Source organism: Pipistrellus kuhlii, unplaced genomic scaffold (genome assembly GCF_014108245.1).
Source record: "Pipistrellus kuhlii isolate mPipKuh1 unplaced genomic scaffold, mPipKuh1.p scaffold_m20_p_24, whole genome shotgun sequence".
NCBI lineage: Eukaryota > Metazoa > Chordata > Mammalia > Chiroptera > Vespertilionidae > Pipistrellus > Pipistrellus kuhlii.
In genome coordinates this window covers 1,282,675-1,301,806 of record NW_023425523.1, presented here as the reverse complement: position 1 = coordinate 1,301,806, position 19,132 = coordinate 1,282,675, and the positions used below count along the sequence as shown (strand labels likewise).

At 50.9% G+C, this 19,132-nt stretch overlaps 1 protein-coding gene across 2 annotated transcripts in view; it reads left to right on the top strand.

The window, feature by feature from the left end:
- DPYD (dihydropyrimidine dehydrogenase) overlaps nt 1-19,132 on the top strand; it is a 319,614-nt gene that overhangs the window by 160,570 nt on the left and 139,912 nt on the right. For both annotated transcript variants that reach the window (XM_045586822.1, XM_036452548.2), the window contains exons 9-10: nt 14,481-14,588; nt 16,872-17,041. In XM_045586822.1, the coding sequence (XP_045442778.1) occupies nt 14,481-14,588; nt 16,872-17,041 (278 nt within the window). The remainder of the gene's footprint in view (nt 1-14,480; nt 14,589-16,871; nt 17,042-19,132) is intronic.

The following is a 19,132-nucleotide window of genomic DNA, read 5'->3' as shown; positions in this document are numbered from 1 at the left end:
CTGTTTATTGATCAGATGCTTCCTGTTCCTTTTATCACGTGAAGTGAAACCTCCCCCGAGACGTACCACAGGCTGGATCCACACAGGCCACGTGGGACGTGGTCCCCCCTGGCTTCTCTCCTGATCCCCCGCTTCCGGGCGGTGTTCCGGGGAGACCTGTGGGCACAGGGCATTCTGCCCCAATCACACACAAGCCCCTCCTGCTGTTCCCGATCAGACACGAATGCTCCGAGGTTACGGTGACAGCAAAGCGCTGGGAATATTGGCTTCTGTTTGGGAGAAACCCGGGTGAAGGAGCCGGGAAAAGCAAAGACAGAACCGGAGCGGGAGGCCTGGGACAGACGGACACGCCTCCGGGTGGGGTTGGGGGACAAGAAGAGAGAAACCAGAGGACGGGTATGTTTTAGGCAAAGCCAGGGCCACGGGCAGTGGGATGGGGAAGACTTGGCGGGGCAGCCAGGAGGGGCCCGGCGGTGAGCGCGCTGACGCTCCGCCTGGCGTGGCGGTTGGCTCACCCCTCTTTTGCCGGATGTTGAACCACCGGAGGGTGGTGGTCAGTGGATCCTTAGTTCTTATTTCCCACAAGAAGGCTGGAGAGTGGGAGATGTGAGAAGCAGGGCAGATGAGAGGCCATTCTCCGGGGCAGCTCTGCCTGCTGGTCCTGGAGTGGCCCTGACTGCGCAAGGGGCCCAAGGACTCCCCTTCCTTTGGGGTGAAGCTGCCAGCCCAGCACACGCGTTAACAGACCCCCCTAAGTCCACACGGAGGCCCGCCGGCTGGCTCAGAGGCTGAGCGTCAACCCAGGAACCAGGAGGTCACCGGTTTGATTCCCAGTCAAGCGCGCATGCCTGGGCTTAGGTTTGATCCCCAGTAGGGGGCGTGCGGGAGGCAGCTAATCAGTGATGCTCATCACTGTTTCTGTCTCTCTTTCCCTCTCCCTTCCTCTCTCTGACATCAATAAAAACATTGAAGAATAAAATGCACACGTATCACACAGATAGGTAAGTAGGTAGAGGCCGACCTTCCTCATGGACTGTGGTGTGAATGTGTGTGCACATGTCACATAGCTCGCCCCCACCCCTCACACACGCAGTCTGCCCTCAGTTAATATGAGTCGGACCTCCCCGAGTTCTGTATATAAGTTGGCATTTACAGAAGCATATTTGTAGTAATTTTTTAAAAAGAAATCAGAGGCTAGTATTTTTCAGATGTCTAAGGGAAATGTTTTCAGTTCCCTAAAAACTCCCCTGAAGGGGAGTGTTCTTGAACTATCCCCCTGCCTCTGGCTCCCAGCCTCCGTCCCTGCAGCCTGCCTGCCTGCCGTCCGTGTGGCCGGCTGGACTCGGCCTCCTGCTGTCCGCGTGGCTCTGGGCAGCTCTGCTTGGACGACGGCACTGAGGGCACCGCTGACCACTTCACTGGGTCTGACACGACTTTTTTTTTAACCACATTCCTGGTTTCTTTCTCATTGTACCTCTAAATTTAGCCTGGTCTTACCTACGGGGACAAAAATGAATGAATGGTTTTATTACCTTCCTAGAACAGCTCATTAAAACTGAAGAACATTGAGTATATATGGAACAAGGGATTGGACTGGACTGGCCCACTGGACAGGTTGAAATGTTACTCTCTGAAAACCAATGTACGTTTTAACTGTCTGATTGATATTCATTTTAAGAGACAGAAGGGCCTGGATGGCGTGGCTCCGGGACTGAGCATCGACCTATGAACCAGGAGGTCACAGTTCGATTTCTAGTCAGGGCACAGGCCCGGGTTACAGGCGCGATCCCCATGGGGGGTGTGCAGGGGGCAGCCGGTCCATAATTTTCCTCTCATTAATGTTCCTTTCGTTCCCTCCATTTCCCTTCCTCCTCCTCCTCCTCTTCCTCCTCCTCCTCCTCCTCCTCCTCCTCTTGAGAGAGAAAGAGAGATAGAGAGAGAAGGGGGGGGGGGGTGTAGTTTTCCCTGTGGTAAATATTCTAAAGCCAAAGGGTCACCTCACGGCCCCATCGGTCGGTCGGTCGGTCGGTCGGTCGGGTAAACAGCCCGCACCTGCTGCCATCCATGTTGGGAACCCATCCGTGTTGCCTGTTGGCAGGGGCCCAGGAGCGGGGAGGGGAACGGCGAGGAAGGATGGAGCAGACGCCTTCTCTCCTGGAATGCCGTTGAATTAAACCTCTCCGTCCCACGGATGAACCTCTCAGCTCTTCCAAGATGAATCCGGAAGCAGGAGTCTGCCTTCTGCTATTCGTGGTCGGGAGGTTAAAATTGATCACTGGCCACACAGGGAGCCGGCGCGGGCTGGCCGACAGCTCAGTGCCGGTAACCAGGACGGGTGGCCTCCTGTTCCCATCACTGTGCCTCACACGTCACCCAAGGACCGAGGCCCGCCTCCCCGGGCTGGGGCAGCTGTGTGCCCTGCCCTGTGTGCCGTGGGGCTTTTAAAGGATAATGCCATGAGCCCCAATAGCCTGGAGCGGGTATACAACTAAATGTGACAAATGAAGATGCGCTTTTTTGTTGGTGGGGGGAGGGGGAGCTGGCAAAACCCTTCACGTGGGAATGATGAATGAAAATGTGACGGCTGTTTTTCTGTAGTGCAGTGTTTCCCAACCTTCTCTCATGATGAGAATCACCTGGTGGAGTTGTTAAAACACAGATTCCTGAATCCCAACTAAGAAGTGCTAAACTAGAATTTTTGAGAACATATAGGTAAAATTGCATACCTAACTTAGTGCTCTGTATATAAAATCTGTCTTAGAGCACTAGTTAAGTATACAATTTTACCTATGTGTTCCCAAAAATTCTAGTTTAGCACTTCTTAGTTGGGATCTGGGAATCTGTGTTTTAACAACTCCACCAGGTGATTCTCTCATGAGAGAAGGTTGGGAAACACTGCTGTAGTGCAATGGCTTGCCGTGGAAGAGGAAAAGGAACATTTAATTATTGCCCTTCCTCACGGAGCTGCGGATGTGGACGGGCTCAGAGGAAGACTCTCAGAGGCGGCAGGCAGAGAAAGCGGGCGTCCTTTCCTTACAGTCGTCTGAGTGCAGCGTGGGTGTGATGTGTGAATAATTACCACTACGCTTTAGAGCACGTTGGGTTTTTTCTTTCCTGTGAATAAAAAACGACTGCGTTAACATTCAGAAATGTGAAGTGCCGCCCGCCGTTCACTATATGCTGTTTCAAAAGGCGAGCTGAGCCCCTCCCTTGTCCTCCCTGGTAATGAGATGCACACGCTCCCCTAAACATGCGATTCCTGGAGCAGGGAGGGAGCGCCGTCCGGATAAATCTGGCTTTGGCGCTAACTCCTAGGAGAGTTTGGGAAGCTTGTTTTCCCGCCTCGGACCTCGTCTGTAAGTGGCCGTGAAGATGCTGAGCTGGCCCAGCCCGCAGGAGCGGGTGCATTGTCTGGGCGTCATCCTGGGCCCCGAAGGCTGGCAGTTCAGCTCCCGGGCAGGGCACGTGTCTGGGTTCGGTCCTCAGTCAGGGCGGGTATGGAAGTCAACCGAGGGATGTTTCTCTCACGTTTATATTTCTCTCCCCACTTCAAGCTTCAGTTTTGACAAAAATCTTAGCCTGTGAAAGAAGCCCTTCCAAAGGTTGAGTTTAATCAAACAGATACGGAAAGGATGTGGTTTTCGTCTCCTGTGTCCCACAGTGAGTGCCCTCGTCCCCCCGCAGTGATGTAACGGGGGAGAAGGTAAACACCAGCTCTGGGAAAGCTAGACGCAGTTCCACATGCTCCGTACAGCGCTTCTTGGGAGCATTAGCCATTTACTCAGTTTGCATCTTATTCATCAAGGCCTCCATAACTGTCTCCAAGTGAGCACATCCATACTGTCTCCATGTGAGCACATCCATGACTGTCTCCATGTGAGCACATCCATACTGTCTCCATGTGAGCACATCCATGACTGTCTCCATGTGAACACATCCATGACTGTCTCCATGTGAACACATCCATGACTGTCTCCATGTGAGCACATCCATGACTGTCTCCATGTGAGCACATCCATGACTGTCTTCATGTGAGCACATCCATACTGTCTCCATGTGAGCACATCCATACTGTCTCCATGTGAGCACATCCATGACTGTCTCCATGTGAGCACATCCCGAAATGCTCCTCTCTGGGGGCAGCGATGCCCAGGAGGGTAAGTGTGTTATACGGAGGTCGTAGGCATGTCCCGCCATGTGTGTGAGTGGAGGCTCCCCGTGTCCCAGGCGGGGATCAGTGAGTGCTCCTGTTTCCCTGCCATGGCCTCCTGCCTGCCTGGCCACGCCACACACGTCCACCGGCGCGCCCTTGTTGACCCTCGGAGCTGATTCTGTCACTTCCCTGCGGGGTCTTCTCCGTGTGACATCACTCTCCTCAGTGTGACCTGCAGGGCCCATGTGACCTGCCCTCCTGAGCCCTCCTGTCTGCTCCCCTGACCCGCCCCAGGCCGAGGGATTGAACTCTCACCCTGCCCTGCCTTTGCTCTTCTTCCCCTTCTCCCACCACTGGGAGCACTGCCTCTGGGCCTCAGCACGGTGTAGCAGTCTGCGGCCGTGTGACCGGAGTTTGGATGCTGGCCTGTCAGAGAATGAACCTGCTGCTTCTAACTTTCTGATTCTATTATATATCCTGGGAGCCATGCATCTACGTCTCCCCAGCACCCAGTGTGCTAGCGAGCACATAGTAGGCACTCAATAAATATGAGTGAAGAACCAGTGAAATAAAGTAAGCATCGAAGTTCCTATTTCCAACTGATTGTAATTATAATTTAAAATTCTCAGCTGGGCCCTGGCCGGTGTTGCTCAGTGGGTTGGGGTGTAGATTCGATTCCTAGCCAGGGCACATACCTAGACTGCTTGGTGGATCCCTGGGTGGGGTGCATATGGGAAGCAACTTGTGGATGTTTCTCACATCGATGTTTTCTCTCTCTCTCTCTCTCTCTCTCTCTCTCTCTCTCTCTCTCTCTCTGTCTTCCTTCTCCTTTCGCTAAAATCAATAAACATATTTAATCCTTGGGTAAGTATTTTTTTAAAATCACAGCTGGACCAAATCAAGAAGTGCAATATGATAAACTGTATATTTACTTGGCATTTTTTGTAATGAAATTTCAGAATTAGATATGTTAAAATTATACATTGACTCTGCCACGTTTTATGTGCTCAGATTTAAAGAAATTTTAACTGGCACTAAGTTTAAATAAATTATCTGTGGTTTTGTCATCGTTACGGTTGTTTTTGTGGTGTTTTATACTAAAATTGTGTTAAACATCAAGGAAGGTGTAAGTGTAAAAGTAATAGGATTTTTAAAAGTTTAAAATACATAAAAGCTAACTCATTTATTAGCATTTGTCATACACCCAACACTGGGCTAACCAATTATCACATTATTGAGATATATTATCTCGTGAATCTCCCTGTGAGGCAGGTTTTATAGATAAGAAAATGGAAACTTAAAATTTAAATAACTGATTATGCAAGGTTACACAGCTGATCTGCGGTGGAATGGCGGCATGAACACAGGTGCGTCTGATGTCAAACTCAGCCTTCCCCTCCCCCAGGGCTAGCATACCGCACATTCTTACATAAAGGAGTGGCTGACAGGCGTGGATAATTGCGGCGTTTGTGACCACACTCTCTGAACTTGGAGTGGCGTCTGGGTGAGAGGGTCAGTGTGATGGATTCAGTCTTTCTGTGACCCGCTTGTGAGGCCCGGCTCTTATAAAATGTAATGGAAGTACAGCCCCTCTGTGCACCACACAGTACTCTGCATGCCTGTACAAAGATACATATTTCTGAGAGTCTTGGATTTCTTGAAAAACCCAGGCCAGCTTCAGGCTCTGCTTCTAGATAATCTGCCTGTTTGGTGGATGAGCACACACACGGATTCTAGAAGGCCAGCCACATGGTTCTGAAATTGTTGACCACGGCTGCCCATCAAGAATGTCTTTGGGAAAGTGACTACTTTGTGGAATTTTCTGAATTCCTAGAAAAGTATTCTCGTTTCAAGACTCTTAACTCAGCAACAAGTCAATAATACTAAATACATTCCAAGCATAGTTAAGTGTGGGACTAATTTTTATATCACACACTAGCGGCCCAATGCACGAAATTCATGCAAGAGTAGGCCTTTTTCCCCGGCTGCCGGCACCGGCTCCCTCTGGTTCCCGGGACCCGGGCTTCCCTCATAGCCCTGGCTTCATCCCGAAGGTCGTCTGGAAGGATGTTGGGTCTAATTAGCATGTTATGCTTTTATTATTATAGATGTTTTTGAAGAAATCTATTAAGATACATTTTATGCTAAAATTTGTAGAATTATAGTAGTGATTCAGAGGAGGGTGGATTGGCATAGAAATGCATCACTTGACTCTGAATTGTGAATATCATTTCAAGATGAAAGACCTGTATGGTAGCATAACCAACATCTATGATTATAAATTGCTTTTTTTGCCTGTGAAATTAAGTAATTACAACAACATAGAGCTATATTATGTTTACTGGTCCCAGTAATAGTTCTATAAAGAAATGCATTTTTGTGACTCTTCTATTTTTACTTTATTTTTTTAAATATATATTTATTGATTTTAGAGAGAAAGGGAGAGGGAGATAGAAATATAAATGAGGAGAGAGAATCATTGATCAGCTGCCTCCTGCACACCCTCTACTGATGATCAAGCCCACAACCTGGGCATGTGCCCTGACCGGGAATCAAACCCTGACTCCCTGGTTCATAAGTCGAAGTTCAACCAATGAGCCACTCCTGTGGGACTGACTCTTCTATTTTTAAGGATGAGGAAATGGAGGCTTAACGTAGAGTAACGTGAGCATGAACTTGTAGAGAAAAGCTAATAAATACCAGACTCTGAGTCCATTAGAGGTTGTCTGACTGTGACCCAAGGTGCTGTGCATTGCCTCACAGAAGTGCCTGGTGAGAATCCAGGGATGAGAGAGAAAATCTGGCAGCCAGGGAGCCTCCAAGCACATGGGGTGCCGGGTCTGTGTTTGAAAGCTGCCCCTCGCTTCCTCAGGCAATTCCGCAGGCTCGCATCATCTCACTTTGCAGTCTGAGGCCAGACGTGACAGGAGTAATTCAGACCATGGCCCACCCCCTTGCCTTGGTGTCACCTCTTCGCACTCCAGGACTGTAGCTGAGAGCAGCATGATTTTTCCGGGAACCCGTTTAAGTGCATGGCCTAAATGCACGCCATGTTAAACATGATTGTCTAGCCCAGCCAGTGTGGCTCAGTGGTATAGCATCAACCTCTGAACCAGGAGGTCACAGTTAGACTCCCGCTCAGGGCACATGCTCAGGTTTGGGGCTCCATCCCTAGGGGGGCGGGCATGCAGGAGGCGGCTGATCTACGATTATCTCTCATCATGGATGTTTCTGCCTCCATCTCCCTCTCTGACATCAATAAAAGCATATTTAAATGCACATTATGTTAACAGCGATTGCCTGCAATGGCTGACGTGCAGAATACTTCGGGCTCACGCAGAGCTGGGGCCGTCCGAGGACAATGGCTCAGAGGGGCTGCGGGTGCCTGCGGTTAGGAATATATTTGTGTAAACGATGGAGATGCATAATTTAAAAAATACCTCTGAGCAAGGAAGGGATGCAGCCCGGTGAGCGTGTGGCCATTTGCTGGTGATGCCGTGTCAGTCATGCCCCTGAGACCCCGTACGTCCAGGCCTGTCCGCCCCGGGTGTGTGCGCATGGTGGCAGCCCAATGCCTTTCCCCGCAGGGCCCTGCAGACCTGCGTTTAGGTGGCGGGGGAGGGGGTTTCCGTTACGGATGTGGATGGAGATAAGTGTTTTAATTACTTTTTTAGTGTCTGTGCTTTTGTATTTGTCTCTCCCCTTCCCTTTTATTTCCTGCTGTTGAGATTATGGCCTCATCGCCACAGCAGGTGGCGGTGGCAAATTTGTTTCCTTTGCAAGCCTGGGAGATTTATTTTGTAATAGAACTGTTCCTCTTTAGTCTTTTATTATTAATGATTTCTTTGCTTTGGCATACAGTATACGTACAGAGGCCTAAATAGTCATTTCCTAGCACCATCTAAGAATTCCAATCGTTAAGGAAAAAACCTTTGCCTCAGGCGTATTGTTTGATTTTTATTTTATTTGTTTTATTTTTTTGCTTCACAATGTGAGGATTAAAATGTAAGGAAATTGTTTTATACTAAAAGCCAGATGAAAATGAAAAACAGAGAAAAGAGAAGGAAGGGGAATAAAGAAAAAAGAAGTGGTCCAAGAGGTAAATCCTACTTTACTAAATAACACCAAATAAGTAGGGAGACGTTGGTGACAGTTATAGAAAAACACGTCGATACAGCTTTACTAAAAGAGGAATTTGCAAGATCTAATGTTTATATTAAAATTAAATTTTAATTGTTAAATAATTTCTGCTCAGTATAACAATATTAGAATATTACAAGTGTAAAGAGAAATATTTTTTTTAAGTCCAAGATTATGTCATGCTGGTTGTTTCCAATGCTCCTTTCTGTAGAAAGAACAACAGAGAAGAAGGTTCCTGAGGATAGAAATTGTTTATCGGGGAAGGAAAATGCACTCGAGGATATGTTGCCCATCTTGGAGTCCTTGGGCATCATTTCATTCATTAAAATGAAGCCTCTGCATTTTTCCCCAAACATGTAAAGGCAGTAAACGTGACGAGACCTAAAGGAAGAGCGAGTCGCATTCTCGCTGAGTCACGTGGCCTTTCGGGATGTTTTCTGACAGGTGAACACGCCTCCAGGATTGTAACGATGACGCTCAGTTTATCCCATACCTGTGACACTGCTTAACGCCTTTCTTAACATGTGTATGTAGCTGTCACCTGTACACGCTCCACATCAGAGCCCTGAATTAAGTTCTCATACGAAGTTGCGTGAACCCAGCTCCTGGGCGTGATGGGACTTGTGCCAATTTCCTACAGGAAGTTAGGAAAGTGGCGTGGGTACATTTTTGCCTTAACTTTGTGGGATTACCATCTTTGGTTATTTTATTTCCTTCCTCGAGGCTCTTTAAAAAGGTCTCAGACATCTTACAAATTCAATACAAGAGGGCCTTCCCTCAGCATCTCTCAGAATTTCAGAATGGCCCACGTGCCCAGTACTTCTCTTGTTTTGGGCTCACATATTATATCGATATGTACCGGATGTCCTGGGGGAAATCCTGGTTTGAGATGGTGACTCCCATTCATAACATCTTTGGTCACCAGCTGCGTGCTGCACACCCGGTGCACGTGGTCACGCTGAGAGGAAGTAGGCGGCAGTCACACGGAACAGATGTGGAGCGAGGATCTGACAGATGGGCGGAGGGAAGGCTGTGGTGACGCCCGGCGATCCGATTTCACGTGTGGGCTAGGGAGTCGCTGCACTCTCTCCGAATTCAGCCCGAACACGCAGAGCTAAGCGTGCTTGCTGGCAGGGGGACAGCGGGGGGAAGATGGGGCGTTTTGTTGAGCAAAGAAGCACAATAGGGCTCATCGATCTCCTTCTAATCAATATATCGATCCTAGGAGGATAGCCCATCTGGCACTGTTGTCCCTTGGAAATAAGATCTGTCCTCTGGGTCGCAGGCGTGATCTTTAAGTGACAGGTGACGAGCTCTGTGCCCTGCGTGCACTGTGCATGTTCGGTCCTCAGGGGAGTGTGTTCCTTCTCTGCTGTGACCCCGCGTGTCTGGGCCGGGCATAGGAAAAGCCTGCCTTTTCTAGATGTTAATTAAATACATACATTAACAGATATATCACCTGTGATTTCATACCCACATCCACATCTTGTAAACACCCATGTAAGGGGCTTCCTGTGATCCATTCCGATGACTTTGTCTGTGAGAGTGTTTCCTAGGACTCTTTTTATCACATGAGGCTTCTTCATCATTTTTACATTTTGCCCAAGACAGTGATAATGACTCACATTTGAAGGTTGCTTAGACTTACGGGATGGAGCGCTCTTGTTCGCTCATCTCTGCCTAAGCTACAGCACCCCCTCCATCAGCACTCCCCCTCCATCAGCCCCTCCATCAGCCCCTCCATCAGCACACCCCCTCCATCAGCACACCCCCTCCATCAGCACACCTCCTCCATTAGCCCCTCCATCAGCCCCTCCATCAGCCCCTCCATCAGCACACCCCCTCCATCAGCATACCTCGTCCATTAGCCCCTCCATCAGCACCCCCCACTCCATCAGCACACCCCCTCCATCAGCACACCTCCTCCATCAGCCCCTCCATCAGCACACCCCCTCCATCAGCACACCCCCTCCATCAGCACACCTCCTCCATTAGCCCCTCCATCAGCACACCCCCTCCATCAGCACACCTCCTCCATTAGCCCCTCCATCAGCCCCTCCATCAGCCCCTCCATCAGCACACCCCCTCCATCAGCATACCTCGTCCATTAGCCCCTCCATCAGCACCCCCCACTCCATCAGCACACCCCCTCCATCAGCACACCTCCTCCATTAGCCCCTCCATCAGCACACCCCCTCCATCAGCACACCCCCTCCATCAGCACACCTCCTCCATTAGCCCCTCCATCAGCCCCTCCATCAGCCCCTCCATCAGCACACCCCCTCCATCAGCCCCTCCATCAGCACACCCCCTCCATCAGCACACCCCCTCCATCAGCACACCCCCTCCATCAGCCCCTCCATCAGCACACCCCCTCCATCAGCACACCCCCTCCATCAGCACACCCCCTCCATCAGCACCCCCCATTCCATCAGCACACCCCCTCCATCAGCAGGGCGTCTCCCTCCCAGAACCAAGGAGTTGGAGCATCAGAAAGTGCGGAACTGCCCAGGTACAGCTAGGTGAGGGAGATCGTGAGAGGACTCCCGGTCAGTCTCTGAGACAAGACATTGCTGGACTCCCACTGGAAGACCCCAGTAAACGTGCACGGTCTGCACCTGCTGCCTGCTGGCCTTGAGGCTCCCGGGCTTTGAGGCTGTTGAGTCTGTGGACCAGAGGAGGGTAGAGTGCCCTTGTCCGGACACAGCTCCAATGAAGCCGAAGATGGCAGGTTTCATGGACTCTGCTACCCACCCGCCAGCGCCGACCACCTCGCGGTGTGACAGCATCCGCCGTGGGCGCCCGGGAGAGATGGCGTTTGTGTCCGGCTCTCCAGGTGTGTCGTTTCAGTACCTTGAACCAAGGCCAGTGGGGAGAGGATGCAAATAACAGGAAACGTTCACTCACACACGTTGTTCTCATTGCATTCTCCCAGCAGCACTCCGGCGAGGCGGCGGCCCCGGCAGAATAATTGACTTGCCAAGGTCGCGGCAGAAGTAGAATTTTAATGCAGGAATTCTGACCTTCGAGGCTTTCTTCTGATTCCGCATACGCTGGGTTACAAATAGTTATAGAAATGAGCCAGTCGGCAGGGAGGTACCTCTAAAAGATTAAGTGGACAGAAGTGAAGAAACGGAACGGTCACAGGGACACCGCATTAGCAGAGTCGCGGGTGCGTGGCTGGGGTCACAGCCTCGTGTCCCTCCGTGAGTGTGTTCCATGAGCCCCTTTCGCCTGCGATTTGAACGTCTTCGGCAAGCACCACGGGCCCCGGTCCAGGTGGAGACCCTGAGCCTGAGGTCACATGACAGCTTTCTGCTCCGAGGAGAGAGTGAAACCCAGAGAGGAAAACTCTTCAAGCAGTGAGGAGTGGTTGCAGGGGGTGGGGAGGGGAGGACGAAGCAGAGATGCATATTTCAAAGAGCATCAAGCAGCGTGGGATATTGAGTAGCCGTTGAAATGGGTTTATCCAGCCATTTGTATTAATGAGTATTTAAAGGCAACAGATTCTAGCTGGTTTCGCTCAGTGGATAGAGCATCAAAGGGTCCGCAGGCTCAGTTCTGCTCAAGGGCACCTGCCCTGGGTTGCAGGCTCGATCCCCAATAGGGGGCGTGCAGGAGGCAGCCAATGATTCTCTCTCATTGATGTTCCTATGTCTCCCTCTCTCTTCCTCTCTGAAATCAATAAAAATATATTTTAAATTCAATAGATATTATTTCAGGTGACTTAACATGAATGAATAAGAGTCAATGCTATTGGATTAAAAAAAAATTTTTTTTTTAAGTAACCGGAAAATCACCAAGGAATGCCCGCACAAAGGGGAACATTCCAGAAAGGGCTGTACCTGGGAGAAGAATCACAAAACAGAGCTACAGCCCGAGGCAGCAGCCAGCCTTCCCTCTGCCCCCAGGCGGGAATCGGCCACACACAGTCTGGGCTGGGTGCGTACCCATAGCCGTAGAGCAGCACTGAATACTGGGTGTGGAATGCTTCGTTCATTTATTTATTTTCAATTAGATTTTTATTGATGTCAGAGAGGAAAGGAGAGAGAGATAGGAATGTCAATGACGAGAGAGAATCACTGATCAGCTGCCTCCTGCACGCCCACACGGGAATGGAACCTGACCTCCTGGTTCCTAGGTTGACGCTCAGCCCCTGAGCCACGCCGGGCTGGAACGGTTTAGATGCCACTTGTTACGTAGCATCACATTATAACGGGGCTCACCAGCATCCCAGCCTTACAGGTGGAAAGGGCGCTGCTGCTCGCTGTCCTGTGTGCTCTGCTCTCCCTCCCCCTGAGCCTCAGCTCCCTCACACTGAGCGCGGGTCACACTGTCAGTTGTGTGTAGAGTTGTTTTTGAGAATTAAATGAGTTGTGTATTTTTTAAAAATCACCAGTAGGCCATGCATTTGGAGCAGTACCTCCAATGGATGATCAATAAATGTTCAATTATTGTAGATTTCTATCGCCTAAGCAAAATTCTCTTCATTTCTGTTCTTTTTGGAGAACTTGATAAGGGTCATTTTTCGGTAGCTCTTACGGAGGTGTTCCTTTGTGTAGATGCATCCTGAAAAACCAGTCTCAGTGTCTGTGCAGGAGAACAAAGAAACTCCTTGGATTTCATGAAAGGCAAGAAAAAACAGTCTCCACGCCGATGGGTTGCGTTTGTCAAATCTGTGTCAGTTCCTCTTCATTCATAAGCCTCCTTCTTCCCACTGAAAAGTGAATTAAGAAGTCATTTCAGTGTCATTTGGAAATCATCCTGGTGTAGACACAGGCCTTATTTATTAATACGCCTCCTCCTCTCGGGGAAATCTGCCTGTGATCGATGGGTATTTGCAAGTTTCATTATCTTTCATAGTTCACTCTCCGAAGCTTCATCTGTCTTTCTTTGTAGCCCTTTGTTTAATTTGCCAAAGTTCACTACTTTACTCTGATTTAAGCTTTATTCTTTCCTTGACATAAGATGTGAAATTTGAAGGAAAAAAATTGATAAAAATTCAGCTACTTCTGTCTCTTTCTCTCTCTCTCTTTTGCATTAACCATTTTTGCACATTAAAACTTTATTTGCATGTTTTAGTGCTTCCTTAGGATAAATTCAAAACTCTTTTCTAGAAATTGAGCACTCATCTGTGTGTCTATCAGAGGAGTATAAGAATCCATTTCTATTATATTGCCACAAAATAGAATTCTCTTAAACCCTTTGTGTGTTAGAAGGGCAATCAGATCCCAGTTTTAATTCATAGTTCTTAAAATTACTTAGTTAAGATGTTTGGTGCTTATAATGTGTTTATATATTTTCTTATACCAATTTTTATTGTTCTTTGTTTATGACTGTTGAAAAGCTAATGCTCTATCTTAAAATTGAGAAACTTCTTTATAAAGACATTTTATTTGTTAAAATATTCTCCTGGCGAATTATTTTCCTTTTAATTTGCTTACAATATTTTTCAATATAGAAGTAGCTAACTGAATTTTTATGCTCAAAAAAAAATTTCTTTGATTGTTTTAGTCTTTTTTTTTTTTTTTTTTAAGATTTCCCAGATTTAGGAACTAGTCAAATGTGTATCAATAACTTTTTTTAGTTTTTGTGATTAGTTTTTTATATTTGGCACTTTTAATACATCGCAACTTATTTTTATTTGTGCCACGAGGAAAGAATATAACCTGACCCCAGCCATTGTGGCTTGGTGGTTGAGCATCAATCTATGAACCAGGAGGTCATGGTTTGATTCCCCGTCAGGGCACATGCCCAGATTTTGGGCTCTGTCCCCAGTGTGGGCATGCAGGAGGCAGCTGATCCATGATTCTCTCTCATCATTGATGTTTCTAACTCTCTCCCTTTCCCTTCCTCTCTGAAATGAACAAAAAAAATTGTTTTGTTTTAAAGAATATAACCTGGTAGTCCCCTGAACCCTATGTGCCCGTGTGCATCCATGCTTGTGTATGATTATGCGTGTGTGTGTGAAGGGGGATGTCTGACGTGTGCTTGGTTTTACACTGAAGGTCTCCTCTGAGGTCTGTTACATGGTGTTATGCACATTCTTCCATGTGGATTTGCTTATAGATTTTTTCCCCTCTAAGAACCACCTGCCTTTGATGATGGCAGCTTTCTACGTTGTTCACTACCTGATAGGAAACGTTTCTCCTCCCGCTAACGCCATCTTATATGTGTTCACTCGCAGGTTTGCCAGAACCCAACCGAGACGGCATCTTCCAGGGCCTGACGCAGGAGCAGGGCTTCTACACGTCCAAGGATTTCCTGCCTCTTGTCGCCAAAGGCAGCAAAGCAGGTGAACATGGCGTCTTCCCTGCCTGACGCGGTCGGCGGGCTTATTCCCGGCTCTGTAGGATGTTGTGCCCCCTGAGCCTTCCTGACACTCACCAAGGGGGGGTGGGGGTTGATGTCCCCGTTTGCCAGCGTCCACCTGTGCGCCCTCAGGCAGGCGTCGCTGGAGGAGGCTCACTCGTGCAGGCATCTGAGCGCCTCCAGAGACATTGCTTCTGAGGGAGTCGGAAGAGGTTCTTAGAAGGAGTGGCAGGGACTTCAGTTTGGATACGAGTGTATTTAACCTCTTTATTTTGAAATTGGACAACTGGTTGTATCCAAGCAGGCTGAAAGAGGTCTCTCCCAGAGCAGTGAATGTAGAAGTTAAAGGGGAACACTGGGTGGACGCCCTGGGGCATGGTGTCTGTGTGGCAGCACGTCCTGAGCTCAGGAACTGCCTGCAGCTTTGCTTTATCTGGGCGGGAGTCATGTCTTAATGACAAAGAGGCTGAAATATATTCTCCAAAAACAATTCACATCAACCCTTTAAACATACATACTTTCTTCTGAAATATATTCGTACTGATTTCAGAGAGGAAGGGAGAAGGAGGGAGCGAAACATCAATGATGGGGGAGAAACATGGATCGGCTGCCTCCTGCACTTCCCACATTGGAGATGGAGCCCACAACCCTGGGAATCGAACCGTGACCTCCTGGTTCATAGGTCGATGCTCAACCACTGAACCAGACCTGCTGGGAAAGCATATGTAAATACTTTTAAAAGTCTATTCTGACATCTAATTGCATGGAGAAAAGATAAGAGCGTACATTTTTCTCCAAAGGTTTTTTTAAAGCCACATCTTTTTCTGTAGAGTATTTTGTAGACGTTTACCGCTAAGATGTGTACCTCCCCTTCCCCTTTCCAAGTGAGCAGGAGAGTCATGTGACTGGGATGCTTTCTAAGGAAGGTCACAGCACTCACGACCTTACTTGAGAATTGCAGGAGCCGGGTATGTAATCCCAGATACAGACTCTCCCGGGCAAATTGATTATTATGTTTATGGCAATTATAGGCCCATGCTATCCAAGATGCCATTTCAAAAATTATAGTCATCCATCTTATCAGCAGTTGTATTTAATCCGATGATACATATCTCTCAAGACAGAGAGAGCACCTGCATTTCCCCATTTTACACGAATTTTCATCGGAACATCGACTCTTCATTCATATCGGTGCTCTTGAGAAATGTACACCAAAGAAATCATCATTTCCCTTTAATGCGCACTTTTATTAAAAGAAACAGAAAAATGGTCAACGGGAGGAAGTTTTATTTTAACTCTTTAAACCACATGTGTCAAACACAAGGCCCGCAGGCCAAATCCGTCCCGCCAGGCCTTGCAATGTGGCCCGCACCGCACTGTCATCACTGCACTCCGCTGCGTTTCCATCACAATGACAGTTTATGACTGTTCAGTAAACCATTCGGCCCGCGATTTAGGCTGGATTTTAGATTTTGGCCCCTTCTCTGATTGAGTTCGACACCCCTACTTTAAACACTAGTTTCAGAAGTTCGTCAGTTGCATAAAGAGCACTCACAGCGTGTTCATGTTTAACGTTCCCAGTTCCCTGAACGGTAATGTATGGTGGTCTGTTTGCTGGAAGCCTTACCACACCGTGGCTGAGAGCCATGCACGCAGGACACACTAGGGGGATGGGCCCAGGCCGTGAGCAGCACTCCCTGTTCTCCTACCGGAAACTGACGATGGGGCGAGAAAAGTACAGGCCACCCCTTGCCAAGAGAGTTCTCATCGACCCCGGCTTGTTGGGGCCTGTGCCTCTTGAAATGTGCTGCAGGCTGTCCTCGGAGGAAAGGGAGGCTCAAGGCACCGACCATGAAATCACATACGAGCCTTTTTATTTGTATTAAATTACATATATTGATTTCAGAGAGGAAGAGAGAGGGAGAGAGAGAGAGAGAAAGACCAATGAGGAGAGAGAATCCTGGACCGGCTGCCTCCTGCACGCCCCACTCTGGGGATGGAGCCCACACCCCCGGCCTGTGCCCTGACCGGGAATCACACCGTGACCACCCGGTTCATAGGGCGACGCTCCACCCTGAGCCCGGCCGGCCCGGCCATGAGCTATTTTACAAACGCGGACGCAGCTGTTTCCCGTCGAGGCAGAGGGACGGGGCGGGGACCCTGGTGCTGAGCGCGCTCGGTGCTGCTGTCCCCGGCTTCGGGGACAGGCCTGGGCCCAGCTGTCTGCGCGGCGGTTTCTCCACTGAAGCGTCTCCTCCCTCCGCAGGGATGTGCGCCTGCCGCGGCCCGCTGCCCGCCCTCCGCGGCGCCGTGGTGGTGCTCGGGGCCGGGGACACGGCCTTCGACTGCGCCACCTCGGCGCTGCGCTGCGGGGCCCGCCGCGTGTTCCTGGTCTTCCGGAAGGGCTTCTCGCACATCCGGGCCGTCCCGGAGGAGGTAACGGGAGGAGGGAGCCATGGCGGGGGGCGGGGGGACGGGGGGACGGGGCGGGGGGACGGGGGACGGGCTTGTCAGGCAGAGGCTGGGGAGAGGAGACCTCCCCTCTGCCTGCTGCCTCCCGCGTTCCTGAGAGGGGAATGCAGGCCTGGGCGTTTGGGGACTAGGCCCGGGTGTTTTTCTAGCTCAGACGGCCAGCGTTAACATGATTCTATAAGGACTTGGTCTTCATCAGACCCAAGCGCTTCTCATCCTCAGTGCACCCCTCTTTGACACGCACTCAGCTAGTCCCAGTGAGCCTGCTGAGCTCTCCGTATCCCCACCAAGAGGCGCCCGTAAAGCGCTGTCCTCAGAGACAGGCAGTTTCCCGGGAGCCGCAGGGCCCGCCGCCTTCCCCGGGCCCGTGGTCCTGCAGCTCGCTCTGCGGGAGACCCCGGAGCAGACGCGCCGGTTCTTCAGAGAGCTCACAGGCAGGGTGTTTAGATTCATATCGAGCTCAGGTTGAAAAGCGCCCCGTTCTCAGGTGACTGGGGACCACCCGTGGGCGAGGCACCACTGGGCAGGCACCACGGGCTTCTGGAATGTTCCTGTGTTAGAGCAGGTGGAGGCCGCACACAGGTGTGAGTGCTGAGAAGGAGAAGCCAGGTCTTCAGAGAGAGAGGAGTCACTCAATGTACCGGGTCCGTACGACCAATTCCGTTTGCCGTGGGACGCTCAGGCCTGTTGGAGTGTCTACGAGGCCAGATGCTAACTGCCGTCAGCGGGTCTCCTGGGAGGGACCGCGGTGGGGATTAATCTCAGGAGGCCCTGAGTCACCGGCTCCCTCCAGTTCCCTCTGACAGCTGTGAGTTGTTCCGAAGGCCGGGACCCCGCACCGCCACGGCTGTAACCCCCACACCATCGGGTCCCCTGGCTTTAAGGGATGGAGCTGGGAGGCGCCCCTTTCTCTAACGTGGGTCCCGGGAGGGCTCCCCTTTGCATCAGAACCACCTGGAGGCGTTTGCCACAGAGCGTGCTGGGCCCAGGTTCTGACTCAGTGGATCTGTGTGGGCCCGAGAATGTGCATTTTGAGCGAGTGTCCCGGTGGCCGGTCATGGCGGCGGCTGCTCTGCGTGCCTTCCGCGCCGGGCCCGGCCGCCCCCTGGAGCCCCCGCAGGACCCGGCTGCCCCCCGGAGCCCCCGCAGGACCCGGCCGCCCCCGGAGCCCCCGCAGGACCGGGCCGCCCCCCGGAGCCCCCGCAGGACCGGGCCGCCCCCCGGAGCCCCCGCAGGACCGGGCCGCCCCCTGGAGCCCCCGCAGGACCGGGCCGCCCCCCAGAGCCCCCGCAGGACCCGGCTGCCCCTGGAGCCCCCGCAGGACCCGGCTGCCCCCCGGAGCCCCCGCAGGACCGGGCCGCCCCCCGGAGCCCCCACAGCGGCCGGAGGGAGGTCTGATCCCGGGAGGAAGGGGGCATCCTCGCATAGGATTGGAACTCGGTCCCACCCTCTCCAGCCCTCGCGGCTCAAACAGTGTTCAGTCGATGCTGCTGACAAACCCCCTCCTGGGCCCATCCCGAGCGCAGGCTGCGAAGGCGGGGAAATACGCTAATAATTCCCTCCGGTGCTTCCCGCACGCTGAACACGGGGATTACATTTCACAGGTTACAGAATCCCCCCAAATGCAGGCATTAAGAGCTGTAGCTAGATCAGACAGGACTTCCAGAACGCTCCAGGCCTGGGGATCCGGAGGAGGAGGAGGAGGAGGAGGAGGTCAGGACCGCAGCCTGCGGAGGCGAGGAGGGCAGAGGGAGGCGCGGAGGGCTTTGTAGTTCCCGTCAGTTATCGCCGAGGGGAGGATGGAACAAACCGCTTTAATAGCTCGGCCCCACACACGCAGGGTCGTGTAAGAATCCATTGTTCACACACTCCACTTCCCAAGCAGCCACACAAGACAGGTCGTTAATTCCGCCCTGATCCGCATGGCTTCCAGACCTCTCCCTGTGCCCCGGGCTGCGCCCTTCCCCTTTGCTGAAATGGCAGCTGGTTTAAGGTGGATTTGTCTGCTTCCCTATAGGTTAGCATTCAGAAGGATCATGAATGCTCCTTTATTCG